Source organism: Natrix helvetica, assembly GCF_964273705.1.
Source record: "Natrix helvetica genome assembly, chromosome: 7".
Lineage (NCBI taxonomy): Eukaryota > Metazoa > Chordata > Lepidosauria > Squamata > Natricidae > Natrix > Natrix helvetica.
In genome coordinates, this window is record NC_138558.1 from 38,122,248 (window position 1) to 38,145,792 (window position 23,545).

A 23,545-nucleotide genomic window follows, 5' to 3' on the forward strand; every position below is an offset into this window, starting at 1 on the left:
TATTTTACAGACTGAGACTTCATATTTCCAAACAAATCTATCTGGACAGTAATATTATCATGATAATATGTAAGGAAAATGTGACTAACAAAATGAGCTATTTGGCAGTATTAACTTACATTTGGGTTTTTTTTCTCTCTTAAAAATCCACCAGATACTTTACGTTTGCTGCTATGTCTAAGTCTCAAGTTAAGCTTTTATTTTCTTAAGCTTCTAAATGAACAGTAATTCGTATAATTGCAAAAATAAAATGATAGAAGATGAAATGTATTCCTCTGGACTTCTTGAATGTAATGCCAAATGAAAACGGATATGATTAATTTCCAGTTGCAATAGTCTGGCACAAATCCATTCAAGAAATTGCACTCAGATGAAAGGATTTCAATGCCAGCTGAAAAACAAAATCACATGGTTCTTCTTAAGGAAGAAGGAAATAACCTTGGGTTAGTCATCAATACAGTGGACATTAAGTCACTATTGGAATCCATTTCTGTGAAAAATGTGCCTGTGTAATTGTACGGAAGAATTTTAACAAGGAGAGTAAAAACTAAGAAAAACTAAGAAAAAGAAAAGACAAGACAAAAAGAAGCAAGCTAGACAAATGTAAATGTGTAATAAAGTAAAAAAGAAAAAGAAAAAAGAAAGAAAAAGAAAAGGAAAAAGTAGCTTTTAATTTTCTATATGCCACTTACAATAACTGGAATTATTGAAAGATAAAAAAATAATATAAAGAACAAAAACTATTAAGAATCAAGTTAACTTAAAATGAAACAACCAGAAAGAAATCTAATTAATTTAAAATAGAAATCTCTCTAAGATTATTAAACTTATAGAAAGCAATTACAACATACAGAATATTAATTCAGTGTAAGTCAGTGACGTGCGGTGAGGTTTATGACTGGTGAGGCACTGACACAGTGCTGGGTTTCAAATATTTTTAGACTTGTGGACTTCAACTCCCAGAATTCCACAGCCAAGCATGCTCAGTTCCAATTTAAAGCGACAGCATTTGTTTTTCTCCTTTGCTCCTTCTTTCTTTTTCTTTTTCTTCTCCTTCCCCTCCTTCCTCCCTCTCTCCCTTCCTCCCCCTCTCTCAAACACACACACACACACACACACACACAGAGAGAAGTTGGATTGGACTATCTCTCCTACCCCTTCCCTCTCTCACTCACTCTCAAACAAACCCACACACACACAAAAGTTGGATTGGATATCTTTTCCAGTGGCTTGAAAGCAGCTCCTCTGCCATCCCCCCCCCCCCATTCCCCTGCTGCCTTTCCCAAACACCTCCACCATTGCAAATGCAGCCTGCTGTCTGGGTGGGAAATGCCTGGAACACAATAAAGCCCACCCACCACCTCCTGCTGGCAGGCTGGGGTGAGAGGAGAGGCAGAGAAGCCGGAGGGGAGCCGATCTGAGCCTTCCAAAAGAAAGAGGCTGGGGGGAAGTGTGTGTACTACAGCATGGCTCTTTGCCTGGCTTCCTGCCTCCTCCTGTGGTCTCCTCAGTGCTCGCTTGTGCTCTCCCTCCCCAAGTGTAGTTTGATTGCAGGCGGAGCCACGTTGCCTTTTCAAACTTGTAATCAGTGAAGCTGGGCTAGATTTTTATATAGTTTTATCCAGCTGTGTGTGTGTAAGAGAGAAATGAATGGGGACCTGGGGAGGAAGTCACTACACTTGGGGAGGGAGAGCACCAGTGAGGAGACCACAGGAGGAGGCAGGAAGCCAGGCAAAGAGCCATGCTGTAGCACACACACTGGCCCCACAACGTGGCTCTGCCTGCAATCAAACTACTCTTGGGGAGGGAGAGCACAAGCGAGCCAGGGTCCTTCCCTCCAGCCCTTGCCCAAAGCCCTGCACAGCACCAGGAGGATGAAGTTTGAATTCCTCCCCCTCCCTCCAACCCACACGTACCTTTTACAGCTTTTTTTAACAGTTAAGCAGAGTCATCCACGGTGAGGCAGTAACTAGCTCAGCTTTTTCCTTTTCCTTTTTTTTTCATAATGAGAGTGGTGAGGCTGTGCCTCACTTGCCTCACCTGACTGCACGTCACTGGTGTAAGTACTGGAAGCATTTAGAATGCTAATGTTACTTTTAAAAAATATTTAAAGCCTTTTTCAATAAAATCAACATTCAGAATTAACTTGTACTCACTTTAAGAGAGTTATTAGATTTGCAAGTTTAATTAATTATCTATTATGCTAGGAATGCATTGAAATAATATACTGCTTTCATTTTCCTATAAGCGTATGCTTATTTTATAAGACTTGCTCACCAACCTGATTAAATTATTTATTTATTTATTTACTTACTTACTTGGCATTCTCTTTTCGTATTTGGATACCGGTTGCAGCATCAAATGCAGTCTCTGTGGTTTCAAGTCTCTTAGCCCCCCAGAGTCTGCTGAATACATCTAGTTTATAGTAGTCTAAGATGTCTATCATTATACTTAATTGTACAATTAAGTATAATTTCACTTTGAAATTAGTGGAATGTGAGTGTGATTTCAAGCAGAGAGAAGCAGTTATTACAAAAGCAATCACATAAGCAAGTGTGAAATTTAGCCATATATGCCTTCTGTGGAAGCATATTGACAAATAACCTTTTCCAAATTTAAAATATTTTATGCTCCCTTCTCTTGAAGACTCTCAGTGGCTAACAACAACAACAACAAAAAAAAACATTTGAAAACTGATAGGAAAAAGCATATCAGTGTAGCAAAAATAAAAAAATATCTGAAAAGCACTATAAGAAATAGATATACAGTATATATTGTATATATACTGTTATGCATTCACCAGTACACCCCAACATTAAATGCATGCCTTCCTAAAATGAAAAGGCCAGTTCTTAATAGTTACCTTGTTAACTTAAAATGGGTTGGTGGACAACATTCAGAAGATGCAAATATTTTCTTTTTTAGTACCCATCATTTCCACTATGTGGGCTCGAATAATAATTTTTTAATACACACACAGATTCACTGTAGGTTTTCACCCAGAAGTGTTCTAGATGTTTCTTTGGCTATTTCATCACTCTCAGCTCTTCAGAAAACCAAGCAGCTGTATGGATTAAAGGGAGAGAGCATGCTCATACAATCCAATGCAATTCCATGGTCATTCTCCTCTTCCAGTAGGCAATCAGGGCAGAGGTGGGTTACTAGCATTTCGCACCTATTCGGGCAAACTGGTAGTGGAATGTTGGCCTGGGTCACAGACCAGCAGCGACCAGCAGCGACCCAGGCTGGCCATACCTCCGAACCAGTTCCCCGGTCACCGTTGCATATTTTCCCCCCTTTTTAATGGTCTGTGCATGCGCAGAACTATTTACAGGCAACTGCGCAAGCATGCAAAGAGAATCGGCAGTAATACCGACAGCAACCCACCCCTGAATCGGGATCCTGACTGAACTGCCTATCTTATTATCAAGGATGTCCCTAAATGCTCTCTGAAACCAGTAGGGTCCATTAATCTCCTGGGGTAAAGAGAGATCTAATAGATCTTCCCTATTGTGACTGTGCATCGGATTGCAAACCTCAAGCATCAGGGAATTGGTCCACAAAGGGGTAAGCTCATTGTCAGCCAATTTTAGATCACATTTCATCCTTCCACCAAAAAACAAAAGAGCAATATCAACCCCACCCCATGTGCATTGTGGCTTCATAATGTATGGCCATCTCCAAACCCTCTCACCAAAATAAAACAGATTGAAGACTTCTGGCACAACACAGTCTAAGACACTGTACCACTACCTTTGAAATAAGATCTAGAAGCCTGGAGAGATGCCAACAGACAACACAGGAAGTGATATATGATCAACACACCCAACAGACCAGTATCAGAAATGAGCTGACATCTGATTTTCAGTGTTCGAAATATTTTCAATTTTTCAAGTTAGATTAGACTGGTCTTTAGCACTGACTTTTTGATAAGTCATAACATTTATTTTTAAAAAAAGATTGTTTCAGAGATATCCAATCAACACTAACATTAGAACAAAAGTTTTTAATCCTCCTGAAAATCTTAGGAAGCATATTGATAAGTGAAAACAGAAGCCTCTTCATCCCATCTTTACTAGCTATAACCACTTTGATACATAACTTTGTCCCTGAGTGAATTTTTCATACTCTTTTCCTCATGCATTTTTGAGCTCTGGTCTTGTTTTCTGTGATTATGCCTGCTACAATTGGGAGATGAGAAGCATTACAGGTAGTCCTCAAGTTACAACAGTTCATTTAGTGACTGTTTGAAGTACAACCACTCTGAAAAAAGTGATTTATGACCATTTTTCACATTTATGACCATTGAAGCATCTCCATGGTCATGAGATCAAAATTCAGCTGCTTAATAATTAACTCATACTTATAACGATTGCAGGGTCCTGGGGTCATGTGATCATCTTTTGCAGTCTTCTGACAAGCAAAATCAATGGGAAAATCAGGCTCACTTAACAACTTAATACTAATTTAACTGCAGTGATTCACTTAACAACTGTGGCAAAAAAAAGTTGTAATATGGGGCAAATCTCACAACAAATTTCTCACTTAACAACAAAATTTGTGATTGTAAGTCAAAAACTACCTGTATTTCATCTTTTAGTTTGTCAAAGGTGCTCACAGCTGATTAATATACTTTGGTTTTAAATCATCCATGTCATCTGTTATGGTTTTGTACACTGAATATTTGATGAAATGGTCTAAAAGTTTGACCTTGCATCCCATAAGATTGTAATCTTCCCCAATTCTAGCTATGTGAATATGTCTTTTCAAGCATATATTAGGTAAAACTATTTGTGTCAATGTAGTCTATGTAGTCAGGTAAGTAGTCAGGTAAGAACCTACCTTAGGACGTACCTTGTGGCATTAAGAGCGGCCAAACGTCGACATTGTGCCGCTCTTATTGCGTCCGCAGATAACCGCCCTGCCGCCCTGTTTCGGGTGACCCGCTCCCTTCTGTTTCAGAGGCCGCGGGAAGCCCCCCTACAGGGCAGGGCAGAGGAATTTGGGAAATATCTGCAGGATAAAGTCGCTCAAATCCGGAGGGAATGGGTCCCTTTCAGTGGTCCAGTGGAGACGCCAGAGGCGAGTCTTGTGAGACCATTCTGGGAGGAGTTTGACTCGGTTGCCATCGAGGATTTGGACAGGTTACGTGGACGTCTGCGACCTACCACATGTTTATTGGACCCGTGTCCCTCCTGGCTTGACCTGGCATCCTGGGAGGTTACACGCGACTGGCTCCTGGGCTTAGTGAATGCTTCGTTGGGCAAGGGGTCTCTGCCGGCCACCTTGAAAGAGGCGGTTGTGAGACCCTTACTCAAGAAGCCTTCCCTGGACCCAACGGAGCTAGCTAATTATCGTCCGGTCTCCAACCTTCCCTTCTTAGCGAAGGTTGTAGAGAGTGTGGTGGCCCAACAGTTTCCACGTCACCTGGAGGAGAATGATTATCTAGACCCACGCCAGTCCGGCTTCCGACCCGGGCACAGCACGGAGACGGCCTTGGTCACGTTGGTTGATGATCTCTGGAGGGCCAGAGATAGGGGTTGTTCCTCTATCCTGGTCCTATTAGATCTCTCGGCGGATTTCGATACCATCGACCATGGTATCCTGTTGCACCGGCTGGAGGGGTTGGGAGTTAAGGGCACCGTTTTACGGTGGTTCGGCTCCTACCTTTCCGGCCGGACGCAACGTGTGTTGGCAGGGGAGCAGAGTTTGACCCTGAGCCCCCTCACTTGTGGGGTGCCACAGGGGTCGTTTCTCTCGCCACTCCTGTTCAACACATATATGAAACCGCTGGGTGAGATCATCCGTGGCTTTGGGGTGGGATACCATCTGTATGCTGATGACACTCAGCTATACATTTCCACCCCGAACCACCCCAACAAGACCGTCGAAATGATGTCCCGGTGCTTGGAAGCCATACGGGTCTGGATGGGTGACAACCGACTCAAACTCAACCCCTCCAAGACGGAGTGGCTGTGGCTTCCGGCTCCCCGGTTCAACCAGTTACTTCTATCTCTGGCCATCGGGGGCGAGCAGCTGGCTCACATGGAGCGGGCGCACAATTTGGGCGTCCTCCTAGATCCCCGGCTGTACATGGATGACCATGTAACAGCCGTGGCAAGGGGGGCGTTCCACCAGGTTCGCCTGGTGCGCCAATTGCGCCCCTTATTGGACCGGGATGCCTTACGCACAGTCACCCATGCGCTGGTGACGTCTCGCCTGGACTACTGCAATGCTCTCTACATGGTGCTTCCCTTGAGATGCACTCGGAGACTGCAGTTGGTCCAGAATGCGGCCGCGTGGGTGATTATGGGGAGGACTAGGTACTCCCATGTAACACCTCTCCTGCGCGAGCTGCACTGGCTTCCTGTAGTCTACCGAGTGCGTTTCAAGGTTTTGATTACGATCTTCAAAGCGCTCCATGGCACAGGACCTAGTTACTTGCGGGATCGCATCCTGCCCCATACATCCCTACGACCGATCCGCTCACACAGAGAGGGACTTCTCCGGGTGCCGTCCGCTAAACAGTGTCGGGGGGCGACACCCAGGAGCAGGACCTTCTCTGTGATGGGCCCAGCCCTGTGGAATGACCTCCCCCTTGACATCAGGATTACTTCCGATCTCCGCTCCTTCCGTGTAAAACTCAAGACCCACCTTTTTCAATTATCTGGCCTGGCTCAACCGTAGTTTATCCTCTCCTCCTGACAGTCCTTTTAAATTTGTAATTTTATTTGGGATATTTTTAATGGTTAATTTTATTATTATTATTGTGATATATGTAATTGTTACCTCCTCCGTGTATGTATATGTATGTGTATGTGTGTATGTGTATGTTTATATGTATTTATGTATGTTTTTATTGTACGCCGCTCCGAGTCCCTTGTGGAGAGGGAGCGGCTAACAAATTAAATTATTATTATTATTATTATTATTATTATTATTATTATTATTATTATTATTATTATTATTTCTGCTTCTGTATAATGGAAGTTAATTAATGGAACATGTTGCTAATTTATGACATGACACATCCTGTTGAATTTGCACCCTTGCCTATATTTGGTTGCAACAATTGTTTCATGCTTCTCAAATTTACTATCAATTCCTATATTTAAAGTTTCTGCAGCAAAGTGAAGTGATTTCTGTCTCTCTGAGTAATAAAAATGTTGGTAGTTGCTGGCAGTGAGAAGCTGATAATCCCTGAACATTTTATTGTAAGAGGCAACAAAATACCAGGATTTCAAAAACTGCTCTACAATTCATGAATATTGGCTTCAGAGTTATTGTATGCAGTTGAGACTGGTTTCTACTGAGCTATAGGAATCAAATTACTCGAGACCAAACAAATTCTATTATCAAATAAAAGTACTAAAATGATAGACACAGAGAAAGGTACAATTGACTATTAAAGTTGCATTTGGTCATTATGTTATGAACACCTTTTCAAATGGAGAGAAAAATCAGGCATGTGAATAATTCAGAGAAAATATTTCTTCCTCCCAATACCATCCAAATCAAGAAAAGATCTTTTCAGATGGTCAGTTGCATTAATCAAAATAGATTTTGTTTCAAATTCTTCCACATAGTTATGTTCTTGTAGCCAGTGAGTTATAACATTTATTGACAAAATTGAGAATGGTCACTTTAGGAATTAATCTATATGAAGATTATTTGGTGACTGATTTTTCCAGCCTGTTATTCCCCACCTCCTGATATATTTAATGCCATGTGAATTCATTCTATTCCCTAGTACTGTGTGGGGTGTGTGTGTGTGTGTGTGTGTTGCTGAATAACTTATCAAGCTCTGACACCTGGTTTCCAGAGAATTAGCCTTTATTATCAATTCTGACTTATCTCTATATTGCCAACTGAGATTACATTAAGCTGTAATTATACTCTTTGTCATTCCAAGAACAACAAAAAAAGAATTGGCTCTAGTTGTAGGACTAGGATCTAAAGTGAAGAAAGCCAGTAACATATGCATAAAAGAAGAAAACGCCGCATCACTCAGTGTAGGAAAAACAACTGAAAATTTCCAAAGGTGTGTCTGTTTGAATTTTCCTGTAGCTAAACATTGTGTCATATTTATTAGTAGGCTGACAAAAGGATTTAGTGGATTTAAGATCTTCACATTTAGTGCCTGATATTTGTTGTTAGTGAAGTCATGTCTGACCCATCACGACCCCATGGGCAACGTTTCTCCAGACCTTTTTAGCCTTTTAGTACTGTCCATGGGGCTTTCATGACAAAGATACTGGAGTGGGTTGCCATTTCCTTCTCCAGTGGATCATGTTTTGTCATAGCTCTCTGCTATGACCTGTCCGTCTTGGGTGGCCCTGCATAGCATGGCTCATAGCTTCATTGATCTATGCAAGCCCCTTCGCCATGACAAGGCAGTAATCCATGAAGGGGATTACTGATATTATTACAGTACAAAAAATATTTCTGACCAGGGAATGTACAGACAAGGGATCAAAAAAATCAAGATGGCAGCCACAAACAAAGTTTTTAATATGTGTCATATTGCGCACTCACAGACCCACTTTGCACTTTGATCTTTTTAACACTATGAATAAATCTATTCCAGACTAACAGACACCTAGAATATCCAGGAATAAATTATTTTTGGAATTCTAAACTAAAGCACATCATGCTGTAAATTTTTATCAGGATATGAAAACAGATCTGTTATGAACATGTGAATTTGAGAAACGTACGTGCAATGGGGAGAGGCGAAACAAAGTATAGTACTGACTATTGAATCATACGTTCCAGAATATTAGCCATGAACCCTTGTTTAATGCTCAGAGCTATGACATGCTGATAGAAAATATCACTTTCCATTACATTGGGCAACAAAGCTAAGATTTGTAGCTGGCCACATTAAAGAAGCTGGAATCTGAGACAGCAATGAAGCCCAAAGCAACATTAACTTTACCATCCTATAGAGTTCTGATAGGCAGAAAATATAATGGAGTAATAAAACTCATGGACTGATTATTCATATCAGTGTCAGAAAGCACATCATGAATATTCAGAGCTTCCTACCGCGAGTATTTTCAGTTTTGAAAGATTCTTGCAACATTTCATATTATCTGTAATAATTCCAAAAGCAGCAGAAAATTCACTGAATCTGCAAAGCTCTTTACATCAAAGCAATCTTCCATTTCAATTCATGTGTCCATCATAACAGATCTCCGCTTCAATTCATAGATAGTCCAGTGTAGATTCAACCAAACCTTTATCAGTTTAATTTCAAAGCTTTGTATGTATCTAGTTCTCAAACCAGCAACCAATCACATTACGCTCTTCCTCACCAATAGAAAAACTGAAGGATCTCTACCAAATCAGTTTTTATCAGCTAGCCCAGAAGGGGAGAGAGCCTTTCTTATCTCCCCACTCCAATTTATTTTAATAAATTTCAAGTGTGTTATCATTCTGCTATAGTGATATTTCCTATGATATGGCTATGTATTAAAACCACTTGACATATGTCAACTTCCTTCCATAATTGGATAACAAAGTTGGAAGGCAGAAATGAGACAGGTATTCACCATATCAAGCCACCCCATCAGAAGAACAATGCAAATTTATTTCGTTCAAATAGCGCATCTACATTTGAAGGAAACCAAGACCCAGTATAAGAAATTCCCAGTAACAGCATTTGCTCCCATCACTCACTTCAGTTCCTACCAACTCAACAGTTTGAAAGCAGACAACCGTGAGTACACAGATGGTACGACTCCAGTGGTAATTTAACAGGGACAAGAAGGGAGTCCCCAACTAGGTGTCCCCTGGCAACAGTGTTGTTACCAGCTGATCTTTTCAAGATGGAAGTATTTTGAGGCTTCTGACACAGAAGTATAATCATATAGTGACCATATTGGTTGATCTTGGAATGGAAGTGAAGAGCTCAGTTAGTTTAGAGAGCAGATCTGAACCAATATCCAGTAATGTCATTGGGCTATTGCCATCATGCAGCTCGAGAAAACAAATCTGATCAGTGGAATCAGCCCAAATTCCTTCACATTTAACTGCATTTCTATCTACACAAAAGTTGAAAAACATATTTTGAACTGCAAAAAGGAGAGATATTTATTTATTAAATGTATGTGACGTTTGATGATGGCCTCCATGCAGGCATTCATTAATGTGCTATTAATAACCCTATGTACATATTTGATATTTCATGTAGTTATTTCATTAAATTTATAAGGAGTTGCTGTGGCTTAGTAGTTAGATGCTGAGATGGTCAGCTGTTTCAGACCTGAGTGCTGTGTGACAGGTGAGTTCCCATTACTTGTCCCAGCTCCTGTTCAAAAGCATGCAAAATGTGACTAGATGAACAGGTATCACTTCAGTGGAAAGGTAAAAGTGTTCCATGCACTTTGGTGTAAATAATGCTGGCTACAATGTTGGCTCTCTTGGCGAAGAAGTGGGAATAAGCACTGCCTCCTTGACTCAGACATGATTGGACAGGGAAAACTTTTACTTTTGAATTTATTACAAGCCGCTCCTTCTAGCAGACTCTGGGCAGCTTACAAACATACTTCTGCAAAGTGCTATATTAAATTTAGTGCCTAAAGCATTTCCAGTAATATACTAATTGAACTGAATAAATACAAAAATTGTATTTTGCATTAAATTAATAAATTAAAAAAGCTGCATTTGGGTGCTCATGCCAGTGCTTGACAATGCTTTAGGACTAACAAAAATTCTGCCAAAATAATTTACATAGGCAGTTCATTTTAAAGTTGTTATACTCATTCATATTCCATGTTCTTCCCAACATCATCATCATCATTAGGGCTCGTGCAGAGAACTTTGGGCAGCAAGCGTTTTTCAGTGGTTTCAATCATATGCAGTGTCTTTTGCATCATCCCAAGGGACGTTAATGGTTTTCCTTGTATTTTGCACCACATTTTCCAAGGCGTGCCTTGTTTTTTCTCTTTTTTTCCTCTTTCCTTCAGTACAATTTTTGAGGACCGTCTTTAGGCATAGGTAATATATGGCCAACAAGCTGCATTCAACATTCATTCACAGTTTCGAAACTGTGTTCTAAATCTTATCTTTATAGTACCTTTTCATTAGTAATGTGGTTACAATATGAGACATAGAAGATTCTTATACAATACAATACAATAGCAGAGTTGGAAGGGACCTTGGAGGTCTTCTAGTCCAACCCCCTGCCTAGGCAGGAAACCCTATACCGTTTCAGACAAATGGATATCCAACATCTTCTTAAAGACTTCCAGTGTTGGGGCATTCACAACTTCTGGAGGCAAGCTGTTCCACTGATTAATTGTTCTAACTGTCAGGAAGTTTCTCCTCAGTTCTAAGTTGCTTCTCTCCTTCATTAGTTTCCACCCATTGCTTCTTGTTCTACCCTCAGGTGCCTTGGAAAATAGACTCAAGCATTGTTCTTGGGAAACATTTAACCATTTAATCATCTTAGCTGTACCCTTCTATGTTTCACAAGCATATGTTTCAGTTGGTATAACCACACTCTTGAATGTTTTTCTGTTTGTGGTAATACCTTATAGTTATCGTAGACCAAATTGGATGCATGCATTGAAACACAGCCATTGCCATTCCAATTCAATGGTTAATGTCCTTATCTGCACCTCTATCAATAGACATAATGTTACCAAGATAAGCATATTGTTGGACTTGTTCTATAGCTTGGCCACAGACTGTTATAGGCATATCCTGAGCATTTTCAACTTGCATAAATTTGGTCTTTTCAAAATGTATGCTTAAATCAATCTTTTTGGCCTTAGTATCTAAAGTGTGATCATTTCTTGAAAGCCTTTTGTTTCATCAAGCAATGCAATGTTATCCACAAAAATCTAAAACTACAATTGGAGGTGGGGAAGGTGAAAAATATACACCCCAGTGTGAACTTCACCCTTAGCATTTGCATATAAGTATAAAAGGACCCGGCTTTAGTTGTCATGCCATAAGAGTCTTCATACCATCTTGGACAATGGTTGTCCAATCTCTTCTTGAAAACCTCCATCACACAATGATTTACCCAAATGTATTACACCTAAATAAGATGGTGAGTTACAAGAACTATTGGATGATCAAGGAGAATTAAAATCTAAGCAGGAGTTTAAAAACAATGGAATAGAGATAGGATGGTGGCCTATCTCTAAATTAAACAAGATATAAAAAAGATGTAGAACAGCATGGCATTTATGGAAAACAATTGGAATTGGACAAGATATTGCAAGGGACAGGGGGAAAATGATTACAAAAGCATATAATTACTTTATAAGACACAAAATGGAAGCAGAAACAGTGAAGGAGATGATGATAAATTGGGCTAGAAATTTTGGCTATAGTATTGAATTAGATCAGCGGGATAAATTATGGGAGAAAAATTATAAATTGACGATGTCATCAGCCTATAAGGAACATTTGTAAAAAAATGTTTTGCCTTTGGCATCTACCTCCAGCAATGTTGGCCAAAATTTTTCTAAACCGCTCACTTGAATATTGGAGATGTGGCTACAAACAAGGAATCCTCTACCATATGTGATGGACTTGCACCAAAGCCAAAGAGTATTGGCTTAAAATAAAGGACTGACTGGAACAAATCACAGAATAAAAGATTGAATGGAAATTGGATCTATTCCTATTGGGCATATTAGGTGATAAAATGTGTAAAAAATTCCAATGTATTATATTATATATATTAACTGCAACAAGACTTGTATTTGCTCAAAATTGGAAACAGAATAATATCCCTTAAGATGCAATGATAATAAAAAATGTACTTGAGTGTGCGGAGATGGATAGGTTGACCATGGAACTGAAGGACAGAGAAGAATCGGACTATTATAAAGTATGGAGTAGATGGTATAAATGGATGGACGATAGACGCAAGATACTCTATAAGAATTAAGTATTATCTACAACAAATATAATAACACTGTATATATTTGTAAATATTACTATATTCTAAGTGACTATATAATATAGAATATATTAGAGAATATATACATTGAGTTTATGTAAATATGAATGACATTATTGATACGGATACAGAATTGCTTTAATGGGTGGAAATTTGTGTTTTGTTTTGTAATGTTTAAATAAGTTCAATAAAAATGAAAAAAAAATTAAAAAAGAAAGAAAGAAAATGTCCATCAATGCACCACTGACAATTGCGGGAAACAAGCCGTTACACTGATTAATAATTCTCACTGTCAGGAAATATTAATTCCAGTAGCTTTCTTTCTACTCTCCAATATTTTCAAATAATTTTAAAGTTGGCCATAAGGTCATCTCCACACTTGCTGACATTTAAAAGCTGAGCATAGACAAGGAAACCATAATTAGTGGTTCAGAATCAATATGCTGTTCAATATGCTCTTGACCAATAGAAAATGCATACAATTTCCTACCTCTTGAGTTATAGTACCTCTGTGTAAGGGGAAAAAAACCCTAGCTTCATATATAAACCCAATCAACAGCAATTGCCACTCTTCCCTGATGTGTTGTTTGCATGTGCTTGCCTGACCAATTCCCCAAAACCCTGAGGTATGTTATAAGAAAATGATATCATCCTTTGTGTACCTACATTCCCGTTGAAAATGAGTATTACATGGCACCATAGTTTTGCAGCAGAGTATTTTTTCCAATATCTGCAATTGTGGTGGTATATTATAGTGTAGTAAACTCTCCATGCAGGTAGAGTTAAGAGGGAGAACAATACCTTGCTTGAGCAACCAGGTAGGCCACATTTTAGGGTCTGCTCCCTATATGAGAAGGAAAAAATCAAGGCAAATTTGGGAAGGGGTTTACTATTACTTGGAATTGTGAAGATGATTAGAAGGATTACGGTTCTCCACTACTGTTTGCTTCAAGCTCAGGCTGGATAGTCAAGTTAGCCAAAAGTTCTTACCACTGGGAAAATGTTTCAAGTAAAGCTGCACTCAGCACATGCAATTGCTTGAGTTGGTTTCAGAGGTGGTATTAAGCAGGTTCTGACTAGTCCTGGAGAACCAGTACGGACATTTTGAATAGTTAGAGAACCAGTTAATACCACCTCTGACTGGCCCTAGCCCCATCTATTCTCTGCCTCCCGAATCCCAGCTGATCAGGAGGAAATGGCGATTTTGCAGTAACCTTCCCCAGGAGTAGGGAGGGAACGGAGATTTTACAGTATCCTTCCCTTGCCACGCCCACCAAGCCATGTCACACCCACCAAACCACGCCCACAGAACCGGAAGTAAAAAAAAATTAAATCCCACCACTGGTTGGCTTGTAGCTGGGCCAGAAGAAATCAGTTTGACTCCCAAGGAAGACACCACCATGTGAGGGAGGCATGTAGTGTCAATCCTGAAGTGGTGCAAAACCTTGTGTATCCCTCAGTATTCTAATTCCTAAACGGCAGTTTTACACCTTGTTTCACAGTTGCTGTGATCACAGGGGCATGGGGCTGGTGACAAAATAGTGCCAAAGTCCCATGTAGAAATATCCTTAATCCTCTGGCATTATAACTCTAATTGGCAAGAATTAGAGTCCTGAAGAGTTAATGCTTGGCAGAGGGACAGAGCCACCTGCTTGAAAATGCATCTGAGACAGCTGGATTTTCTTTGAATATTATGAGAGAGTGTGATGCTGTTGAAAGAGAAAGATCATAAAGGATAAAAAAGAAAGCAAGTGTCTTCACCTACTTGGATCAGAGCCAGAAATGGATTAATTTATGAAATAAGAGTTGCTAGAGACCCAAATATTCCACTGTAAACTAAGCTATTTTGGGAAGAGGGGGACTTGGAACACCGCAACAGTATATCAATATTTTTAAAGGGCATTCTTTCAAGACCCATCTATGAGCTATATCCCTATAATAATAATAATAATAATAAATTTGAATTTATTAGCCGCTCCCTCTCCACACAGGACTCGGGGCGGCGTACAATAAAACATATAAAACATAAAACATATGTGCAAACACATAAACATCCAAATACACACATATACAAAGACATACATGCACGGAGGAGGTAACAAATTACATCACATGAATGTTAAAAATCAGCCATTAAAATACCCCATTAATAATACCACAATTTAAATTCAAAAGGACTGTCAGGAGGAATAAGAAAAAATTACGGTTGAGACACAAAATTAACAAAGCTGGAGAAAGCAACAAAATCTGCACTGTTATCAATTGAATCTAGCAATTAGAGTTTGCAATTGCTGTACTATACAGTAGGTGGTAAAGCATCACTGCCTTTTACATGTCTCCTTGTCTCAGCAGATAATAGTGCTTGTCTGATCTTGTCTGGGCTTGAGAGCTTAGGGTTGGGCTTAGTAGCTCATGTTAAGCAGTGAATTTAGATGGAAGACTTCTAAGCAATACTAAGGTTATCGGCTCGATGTTGGAATAAAAAAAATAGGATTTCCATATTGTTTTCAAAGAGCACTGCATAGATATGTCCACAAACACAACAAGGTTACAAGGAATGTCTCAAGAGATGCATTCATTTTTTTGAAGATGTTGTTATACACATATTATGTTTCTCATTCAACATACACTAGTTTTGAATGACACAAATAGAAGAAAATATATATTAAGATATCAACATTATAACCAGAGTTAAAATTCATTGAAGCGAAGAAGACAAGTGAGATAAGGCTCCCAATGGTCAGCAGAGAGAAGATACAATAGGATTAACAACTTGCCAAATTCACAGATTGATAGCTGAAAAAGAAAATAAGAAAGAACACATGTGGACCTTTTGCTCTTTTTATGCGTTTCTTTAAAGCAGACTGTTCAGCCATTAACCTTCTTCTTTGCAAACAAGAGATTCCGACAAAAGTGATTCTGTTCACCATACTAAATATAAAATAAGCCTGAGAAACTTGACTTTAAACAATTTATTTTTACCTCTGCATTCTATAACAGGAAAAAAATAGAATACATTATATGTGTGAATTGATACGTTAAACTTCAGAGTACAATTTAAATATCTGTTTTTAAAATAGAGCCTTACTTGTATCCTGGCTGACAAAGTTTTGCCTTAAGATCCAGTGTTTTACCCAACTGAAAGTATCAAGCAGGCACAAAAGCTTTGTAGTGAAGAGATAGATTCCAGCATGATGTAATATCAGAAGGTATCATAGTATGATTAAAATTCTTTTTCAAAATAGTTGTTCACTGAAGTCTTTCTCGCTTTTCAAGTTTTATCACTGACATGGAACCCCACCCTGATGTGATATTTTTTTATTGTGAGCCTTACGGTAACTGAGGTCATTTCTAAAAATAATCTCTATAAAAACTATTTTACATTGCTTCATCATCTTGAAAAAATATATCTTGGATGTTATTCTGAATTTTTAACATACCAAATTTGAAACTAGCTCTGGATTTATCCTTCTTCTCTCTAATAGCATATTCATGACTGCAATCAATGTAGCAATTTATAAATTTCCAGGTTGGAGGGAAAAGCAGCATAAGATCAAGTATATTTTTTCATGAACCAAAATTTACAGCTTCTTTTTCCCTGAACACCTTAACATCTTTAGAATTATAAATTGAAAGGAAAGGCAAATTTTAATTCCCAGGAATGCCTGCTATGGCTGAGTAAGAGTTTATTCACTTCCCAAAGGGCAAATTTGAAAATAGCATGGTAATTGACAAAGCAGTGGTTGTGCAAAGAATACATAATAATCCTGACTGTTCTCTTTTAAGTATAACTTGATTATATCATCCACTAAGGGGGCTGCTATCACCTGAGTAATATTCACTTGGAAATACAGGTAGTCCTTGACTTACGACTACAATTGAACCCAACATTTATGTTGTTAAGTGACTTTTGCCCCATTTTACGACTTTTTTGCCACATTTGCTCAGTGAATCACTGCAGTGTTAAATTAGTAACACCATTGTTAAGGGAATCTGGATTTCCAATTGACTTTGCTTGTCAGAAAGTCATCATACGATCCTGGGACACTGCAACTGTCATAAATAAGAACCAGTTGTCAAGTATCCAAATGTAAATCACGTTACCATGGGGATGCTGCAATGATCATAAGTGTCGAAAATTGTCATAACTCACTTTTTCCAGTGCTGTTGTAACTTTGAACAGCCACTAAATGAACTGTTGTAGGTTGAGGGCTATCTGTATAAGCTAAAGCATTTGGACAAGCGAAGCAACGAATGACTTTGGGCACAGTTCACTGTTTAAATTTCATATGTTCTCAGACAGTGCTATAAAATCTTCAACCTGAAGCCACTGCTTCATTGTTAAGGCCAACCATATTGACTTTGGCATTCTCCCCAAATACATTTTACCTCAAATATAATTAGTATTTTATTACCTAATAAAAATGTAATGATTCATCCACTTACCATATACAAAATTGGGGAAATTCCCTACTCCATGTGCCTTTTGAATGGAATGAGGGCTTAGACTAGATTACTTCCAATATACTTTTTCAATCTAATCTGGTTATAATGATCAAAGAAGGCATTTTTCATTTTATATCTTATCTCTGTTATCTGAAGTTTCACTGAAGATAACAGAGCAAATCAAATCATACATACTGTATATTCAACAGATAATGACACAAATGATACAAAAAAAGGAACTATGGCACTAATAAACATACACAGGTTTGGGTATTTGCTTCCTTTCTAATACATAAAATTTAGGAATTATAGATTTGTTATGGCAAGGATCTGTAGATCTACATAATTGTTAATTGTTTGAGAAACAACAATTCTGAATTTGGTTTAATAACAACAGATTTGTACTTATCTCCCTCAGCAAAAAGTGTTGTGTAGTTCAGATTTTCTTTAATTTAGTAAAATGTCTTTTGTAAACTTTGACCTGTTCCCATTCTCTGCAGCTGCTTTGTATAAAATATATTTAAAAATGCAAGGAGGTTGTAAAATATTTGCAACTCTCCTTTCATCCCAGGAAGTCCAAAATAAATTTATTATTTAACAACTACGTGATTCGCTTAACAACTGTGGCAGAAAAGCCATAAACTCAGTTGTGTTTCACTTAACAAAGAACTTGTGGTTGCAAATGTATTCATTTATATCTTACCATTATCTTACCAAGGTGCCACACTGTTCATGCAATGTTTTGGTAAAAAAAAAATTAAAAATGAAAGTGACTGTCCCAAAGTGATCCAGCTGGCTTTCATGCCTAAGGTGAGTCTCAAAGTCGCAGTTACCTGGTTTTCAGTGTGGTCCCTTAACCACTATCATTTTGGTATCAAGAACAAAACTTTATTGCTATGTCAAAAAAGAAAAGCTTCTAGGAAAATTAATTTACAGACTGTAAACCTGAATCTTACTTTCCCCATTTCCCCTCCCTCTGACATTTAATTTTTTTAAAAAAATGTTCCAGTATAAGGCCCAATCTCTGTGTTATGAGGCAGATTGTTTCGCTGCTTTTTTACTTCGGAGCAAGTCGGATAGTTAAAAAAAAAAGTCCTGCTATAAATGCACAAAGAAGTAAAAATGGCAAAGAGAATTGAAAGGGGCCGACGCAAGCGAGCAAAGGCAATATGCCAGCCAGACGGGTTACTCAGCCGGTACCGGGCCTTCCCCCCCCCCCCCCCCCCACACAGACATTCCCAGGTGATGTGAAGTAGCATCTCCGAGGCCTAAACCACGCCCCTTCCCCGCCCCAGGACAAACACGAAACAGCTTCCACCCGGAACGAAGGAGGCGTGGCCAAGGGCGGGAGGCGTGGCTTGGGAGGCGGGCGAATGAGGCAGGTTAAACGAGGGACGGAAGAGAAAAGGGGCGGAGGGTGCCTGGCGTCGGAACTGTGGGGCTCAGAAGGGCCGGCGCTGCGGGGGATCGCTAGGCTTGCGGCGGGGGGGGGGGGAAGAGCGGCGGCCACGCCTTGTCTCAGCCTTCCCCCGCCTTGGGGGAGCGGCTTGAGCGCGGGACGGGAAGAGCCAGCAGCTGCTGCCGCTAGTGCCGCCTTGTCCAAAGAAGAGGAAGCGGGGGAGGTAATTGAACAGCGGGCGCCGCTGCCAGGATAAAAAAGCTCCTTTGCCAACCTCCCTTGGTCAGGCTGGGTGTGGAGGGAAGGGGCCGCATTCAGCCACCGAGCCAGCAAGCAGCCTGCCCCACTCTTGCGGCTGGGATTCCGGAGAGGGTTGAAGAGAACGCGGCGCCTTCGGGTTCTGCAAAGAGCCCGTTTTATGCCCTTGCTCACCAAACAGCCTTCTTTTTTTATCTCGGTGCAAAGACAGCGTCGGGAAGGGACAAGACTGAAGGGGCGCTGGAGGTTTTCCCTTCTTGGGTCGTCTCGCCCCGAGTGGGGCTTTTTTTTTTTTTTTTTTGCTACTTGGGCTTTTCGAAAACTCTCCGAAGGGCCCTTCCTGTCATTTTCTCCTGCCTCGACGCCAGAGACCGTCGCAAGAGCGTCCGCGCTTTCTGCGTCCGGCAACCTTTGGCTGGGCTTCTGCGCCCGAGCTCTTCCCTGCTTTGTCTTGCGCCAGGATCCAGTCGCTTGTCCCTCGTAGCCTCTGTCGCTTCGCTGGCTGGGCGAATCTGAACGACGTGGGCGTAGCTTCCTCGGTTTGCTCGCCGGGGTCCTCTCGGTTTAGCCCCGGTGTTTAAAACGGAGAAAGGGGAAAGGGGGAGCGTGAAAATAAGCATCGGGACCCGGAAGGGAGACCGAGTCAGTCGTGGGGCGTGTTTGCGATCGGAATCTGGCGAACTAGCAAGAAAGGAGAGCTTGTGATCCAAGTTGGGGAAGGGGGGGGGTAGAGCAACGAAGAAACCGGGCTCTGTTGGCTCCCCCTTCCGCCTCCCTCCCCTGCCTCAAGAGCCGAAGATAGAAAGCCAAGGGGATCGGTCAGAGCGAAGCGGAATAGGGCGATCGCGCGTCCAGCTCGCTCGCTCTCTCTCTGCTGCCGAGCCCTGTGTGCGTGTCCCCCCTGTAAGGTCTCCGTTGTGCTGGCGCTGGGGGAGGAGGAGGAGGCAGGCGGGGGGGATGGGGACAGGGCGTGTGTCTGTGTCGAGCGGTGGATCCGAGAAGCAGACGGGCCGCCCTTTCGGTCGCTCGGCTGAGTCCACTTTTTCCCTCGGCCTCCTCCGCCCTTGCGCCTTATTTCTTCTCCCTTGGCCAAAACGCCTTGAACGCCTCTAGATAGAAGCAGGAGGGGAGAGAGAGAGAGAGAGAGAGAGAGAAGAGAGCGGGGTAAAAAGGGGGCTTGTTGCGTCCTGCCAGTTTTATATCAGCTGAAACGCGAAGCCTGGCCGTGTGTGAGGCTTTGGGAGACAAAAGCCTGGGGACGGATGAAAAGAAAGCGTTGCTGTAAGGGAAGCAGCCGAGCAGATGACAGAAACGGCACGCTGCAGAGCGACAATGCGAAGGGAGCGGGAGGGGGAGCCGGACGGTAAGTTCAAACGTGGCTTTGGAAAGCGCCGATGTTTCCTTAAGGCTTCCAGGCTATGAACAAAGAAGGCTAAGAAAAAATTAAGGGAAGTCCCCAGGTATAAAAGGGGAAGCAGGTACAGAGGGAGGTTCAGATGGCAAAATCTCAGGGGCGAGGAACTGGGGGTCTGTTTTCAGAATGAGATGGGGCTTTGCATGGTTTCAAGGTCACTTGCCTTGGGCATAGAAGACAGGAATGTAATTCTAGGTGGTGTCTGCAAAGCTTTAATGCTTCTTGTTTGGGAGAGAGGGAGAGATACTGCATGTTTACTTCTTTCTTTGTAAAATTTATTGGCTAGATTACCATAGGGTAATATATATTATGAATCGTTCATTCCAGCATCTCTGTCTTGCTAGCTTGAATGCAGGGAATAGATTTGGTAGCAGTTCACTGTTATGTATAAGCTGACAAATGTTTGGTACTTTTACTCTCAGGCCAGGACAGAAATCCTGTGGTTTGATGGTTGCAGTTGGAAACTAGCAAAGGTTTACTGGAACACGGGATGACAAAGAAAGCCCTGGGAAGAAAAGTTCTTCTATTTCTACTCTACTGGGTCCACGAAGCACCATGATTTGAAGGACGGGTTTGGACTACAGAGCTTGTATGAACTTTGGAAATCTACATATTAAATGAGGCATATCCATTTGTTTGCAATATACGCTGCATTTGCTGAAGGAAAAAAATGATCTGTTTTTAGAAGTCGCTAATCTGGGGAATCTAAAAGCCTCATACATTTGGAAAGGACTGGAATTTAGAGAAGAAATGTGGGAATTCTTCTTGCATGTTATCTCTACTTTAGATGCATTAATCTCACACTAGCATGCAGCATTGTAAAGTGCAACTGTAGTCATGGCATTGTGCAACCTTTTAAATGATGCATCATTGAGCTTTGCTACAAACATAGCTATACCTCTAAAGAAGATTTCCAGCAAAACAATATCAGACATATTTGGATTGAAAGATGCTTCTTGCCCAAAGATGCCACTGACTATTATGTGAAGGCATGAACAGATTTGTGGATTGCAGTCTGTCCTGTGGCATAGTTTCATGCAACGGGCACTTTGGCTTGGATTTAAGAATCTGTTGTCTTCAGTGAAACCTAAGATGTGCTCTTGATTTAGACCTGTCTCGGAAGGTAGTCTGTAAAATGGCTCAGACCAGCTTGCTTCAGGGGAAACAGTTTTATTGCAGAGAATGGGTTTTTCACAAACTACAGCACTGCCTCCAGGAAAAGACAAGCTTCAGCAATAGCTCTGCCAACAAACCGTCCATTGTGCTGAATTCTGGGTCTAATACTTGTGTTGTCCCTGGCAAGGGAGCATCCTGGGGTGTGTTGTTAGTAGGAGGTCCTGGTAGTGGCAAGACAGCAGTTTGTACTGAATTATTATGGCCAAGCTCACCTGCAAACTTACAAAGAGGTTTACATCACCAAGCACTAGCCTTCCATTTTTGTAGGGCCCAGGACTCTGATACCCTCTGTGTGGGGAGGTTTATTAGAGGCTTAGTTGCCCAGATCTGTCAGAGTGGACTGATTCAGGGTTACGAAGACAACGTGAGAGATCCAGCTGTTCAAAGTCTCCTGCAACCTGGGGAATGTGAGAGAAACCCTGCTGAAGCTTTTAAAAGGTAATAAATGACACTTGGGTATGTTTCTTTCATACTGCTTGAGCAAATAAGGTGCTTTCATAAAACCAGAGAAAATGCTCTTCATGTGGGTGGTATTTTCTGCTTACAGGAGTTGCTCAAATAAGGCCTGTGGAAAAAAGTTCACATGGAAAGATAAATATTGGGCATGGTATCCTGAGAAATTGGTGTGAATCACATTCTAGATTGGCATCTTCTGATAACTCTGGGACTGGGAGTTGGGAGGGAAGAAGAAACATGAAAGGTAGTTAAAGATTAGAAGGACTTCTGTGATTATATTTATAGAAGTCCTTGCTTTTAAAGATAAATATCTGTTCAAAGTTTTCGCAGTGGCTTTCTGGAAACTACAGTAGAGGAAAAACCAAACAAAAATCTGGCAGAGGTCATGTTGATCAAAGCATGCGCTCTAGTGCTATCTTGTTGATAGTTCATTTTCAATTATAGTTTATGTTCAAGTATAATTTGAAGTTTATTCAAGATGGGAAAGTATTGCAAAGTGTTGATATTGCTGCCAAAAAATCAGATACACCTTTTTTCAGCTATAGTGTGAAAGGATGAAAAGCTGATGGGAGCATTTTATACCTGAGTAAAAGTGCTTCTACCTTAAAACCTGAAATTCTTCTTTCATGGAAATGGAAAAACCAGCAAAAGTCGTAGGAAAAGTAGTATCTTGAGCACTCGTCATTAAATAAAAGCTGCTCTGAAACTTTACAATATTTGAAGACTTTGTCTGTTATATTGTCTACGAAATAACCATAGTTTATGAAGTAGATTTTGGGGGCTATTTCATTGGAGTTGGATTTGCCAAAAACCTGGACAATGGTGTACCTGTAAAGAACTTGCATTTAAACAAAGTGCATCATTAACAATTTTTAATATATTAGGCTTCATAAATATATAAGTGACTGTTCAGTGATAGCATTCTTGATTTGAAGTCCTGAACAAATACTTTATGACAACAGTGTGAGTGAACACAGAATCATTATTGACAATGAAACATATTGAATCACTTGATGGTCTGACTGTGTAAGTCTTATTGTTAAACTGTATCTTGATATGCATTAGATATGGAGCAACAGTGGATATTAAAAGCTTACTATAATTTGCCAGGTCAGAGGAGGACTATAAACAATATAAGCCATGATTGCATTTTATCTTTTGTGAAATTTTAGATGTAACCAGGAGAAGAAAATCTTCATTGATAGCTATGGTTTATAATTCTTTAATGTTCTAGATCAGAGATGACTCCAGATCTTTTATGTTATAGATCTCATTAGTACTCTGCTGTGTATTCACTGGTGAGGAATTGGGAATCTATATTCCAAAGCTCTTAGGAGGTATCATGAACCTTATTTTCTGTGGTAATGAAAATATTAGTGATGGAGGCCGGCATCCTTATATAGTGCTTTCAGTTATGTGAGAAATCATTGTGCACTTCCCAATGAGGATTTCCCCTTCCAAATCAGAAGGCAAA

General features: G+C 40.5%; 1 protein-coding gene across 5 annotated transcripts in view; it reads left to right on the forward strand.

The window, feature by feature from the left end:
* The first annotated feature begins 18,859 nt into the window (after positions 1-18,859).
* The window catches only part of ANKRD50 (ankyrin repeat domain containing 50), a 51,011-nt gene continuing 46,325 nt past the window's right edge, over positions 18,860-23,545 (forward strand). Inside the window, exons 1-2 of one of the 5 annotated variants that reach the window (XM_081960028.1) lie at positions 18,860-18,990; positions 20,862-22,053. In XM_081960028.1, the coding sequence (XP_081816154.1) occupies positions 21,575-22,053 (479 nt within the window). In that variant the 5' untranslated portion in view covers positions 18,860-18,990; positions 20,862-21,574. The other 4 variants (XM_081960031.1, XM_081960030.1, XM_081960029.1 and 1 more) reach the window with 4 other exon arrangements.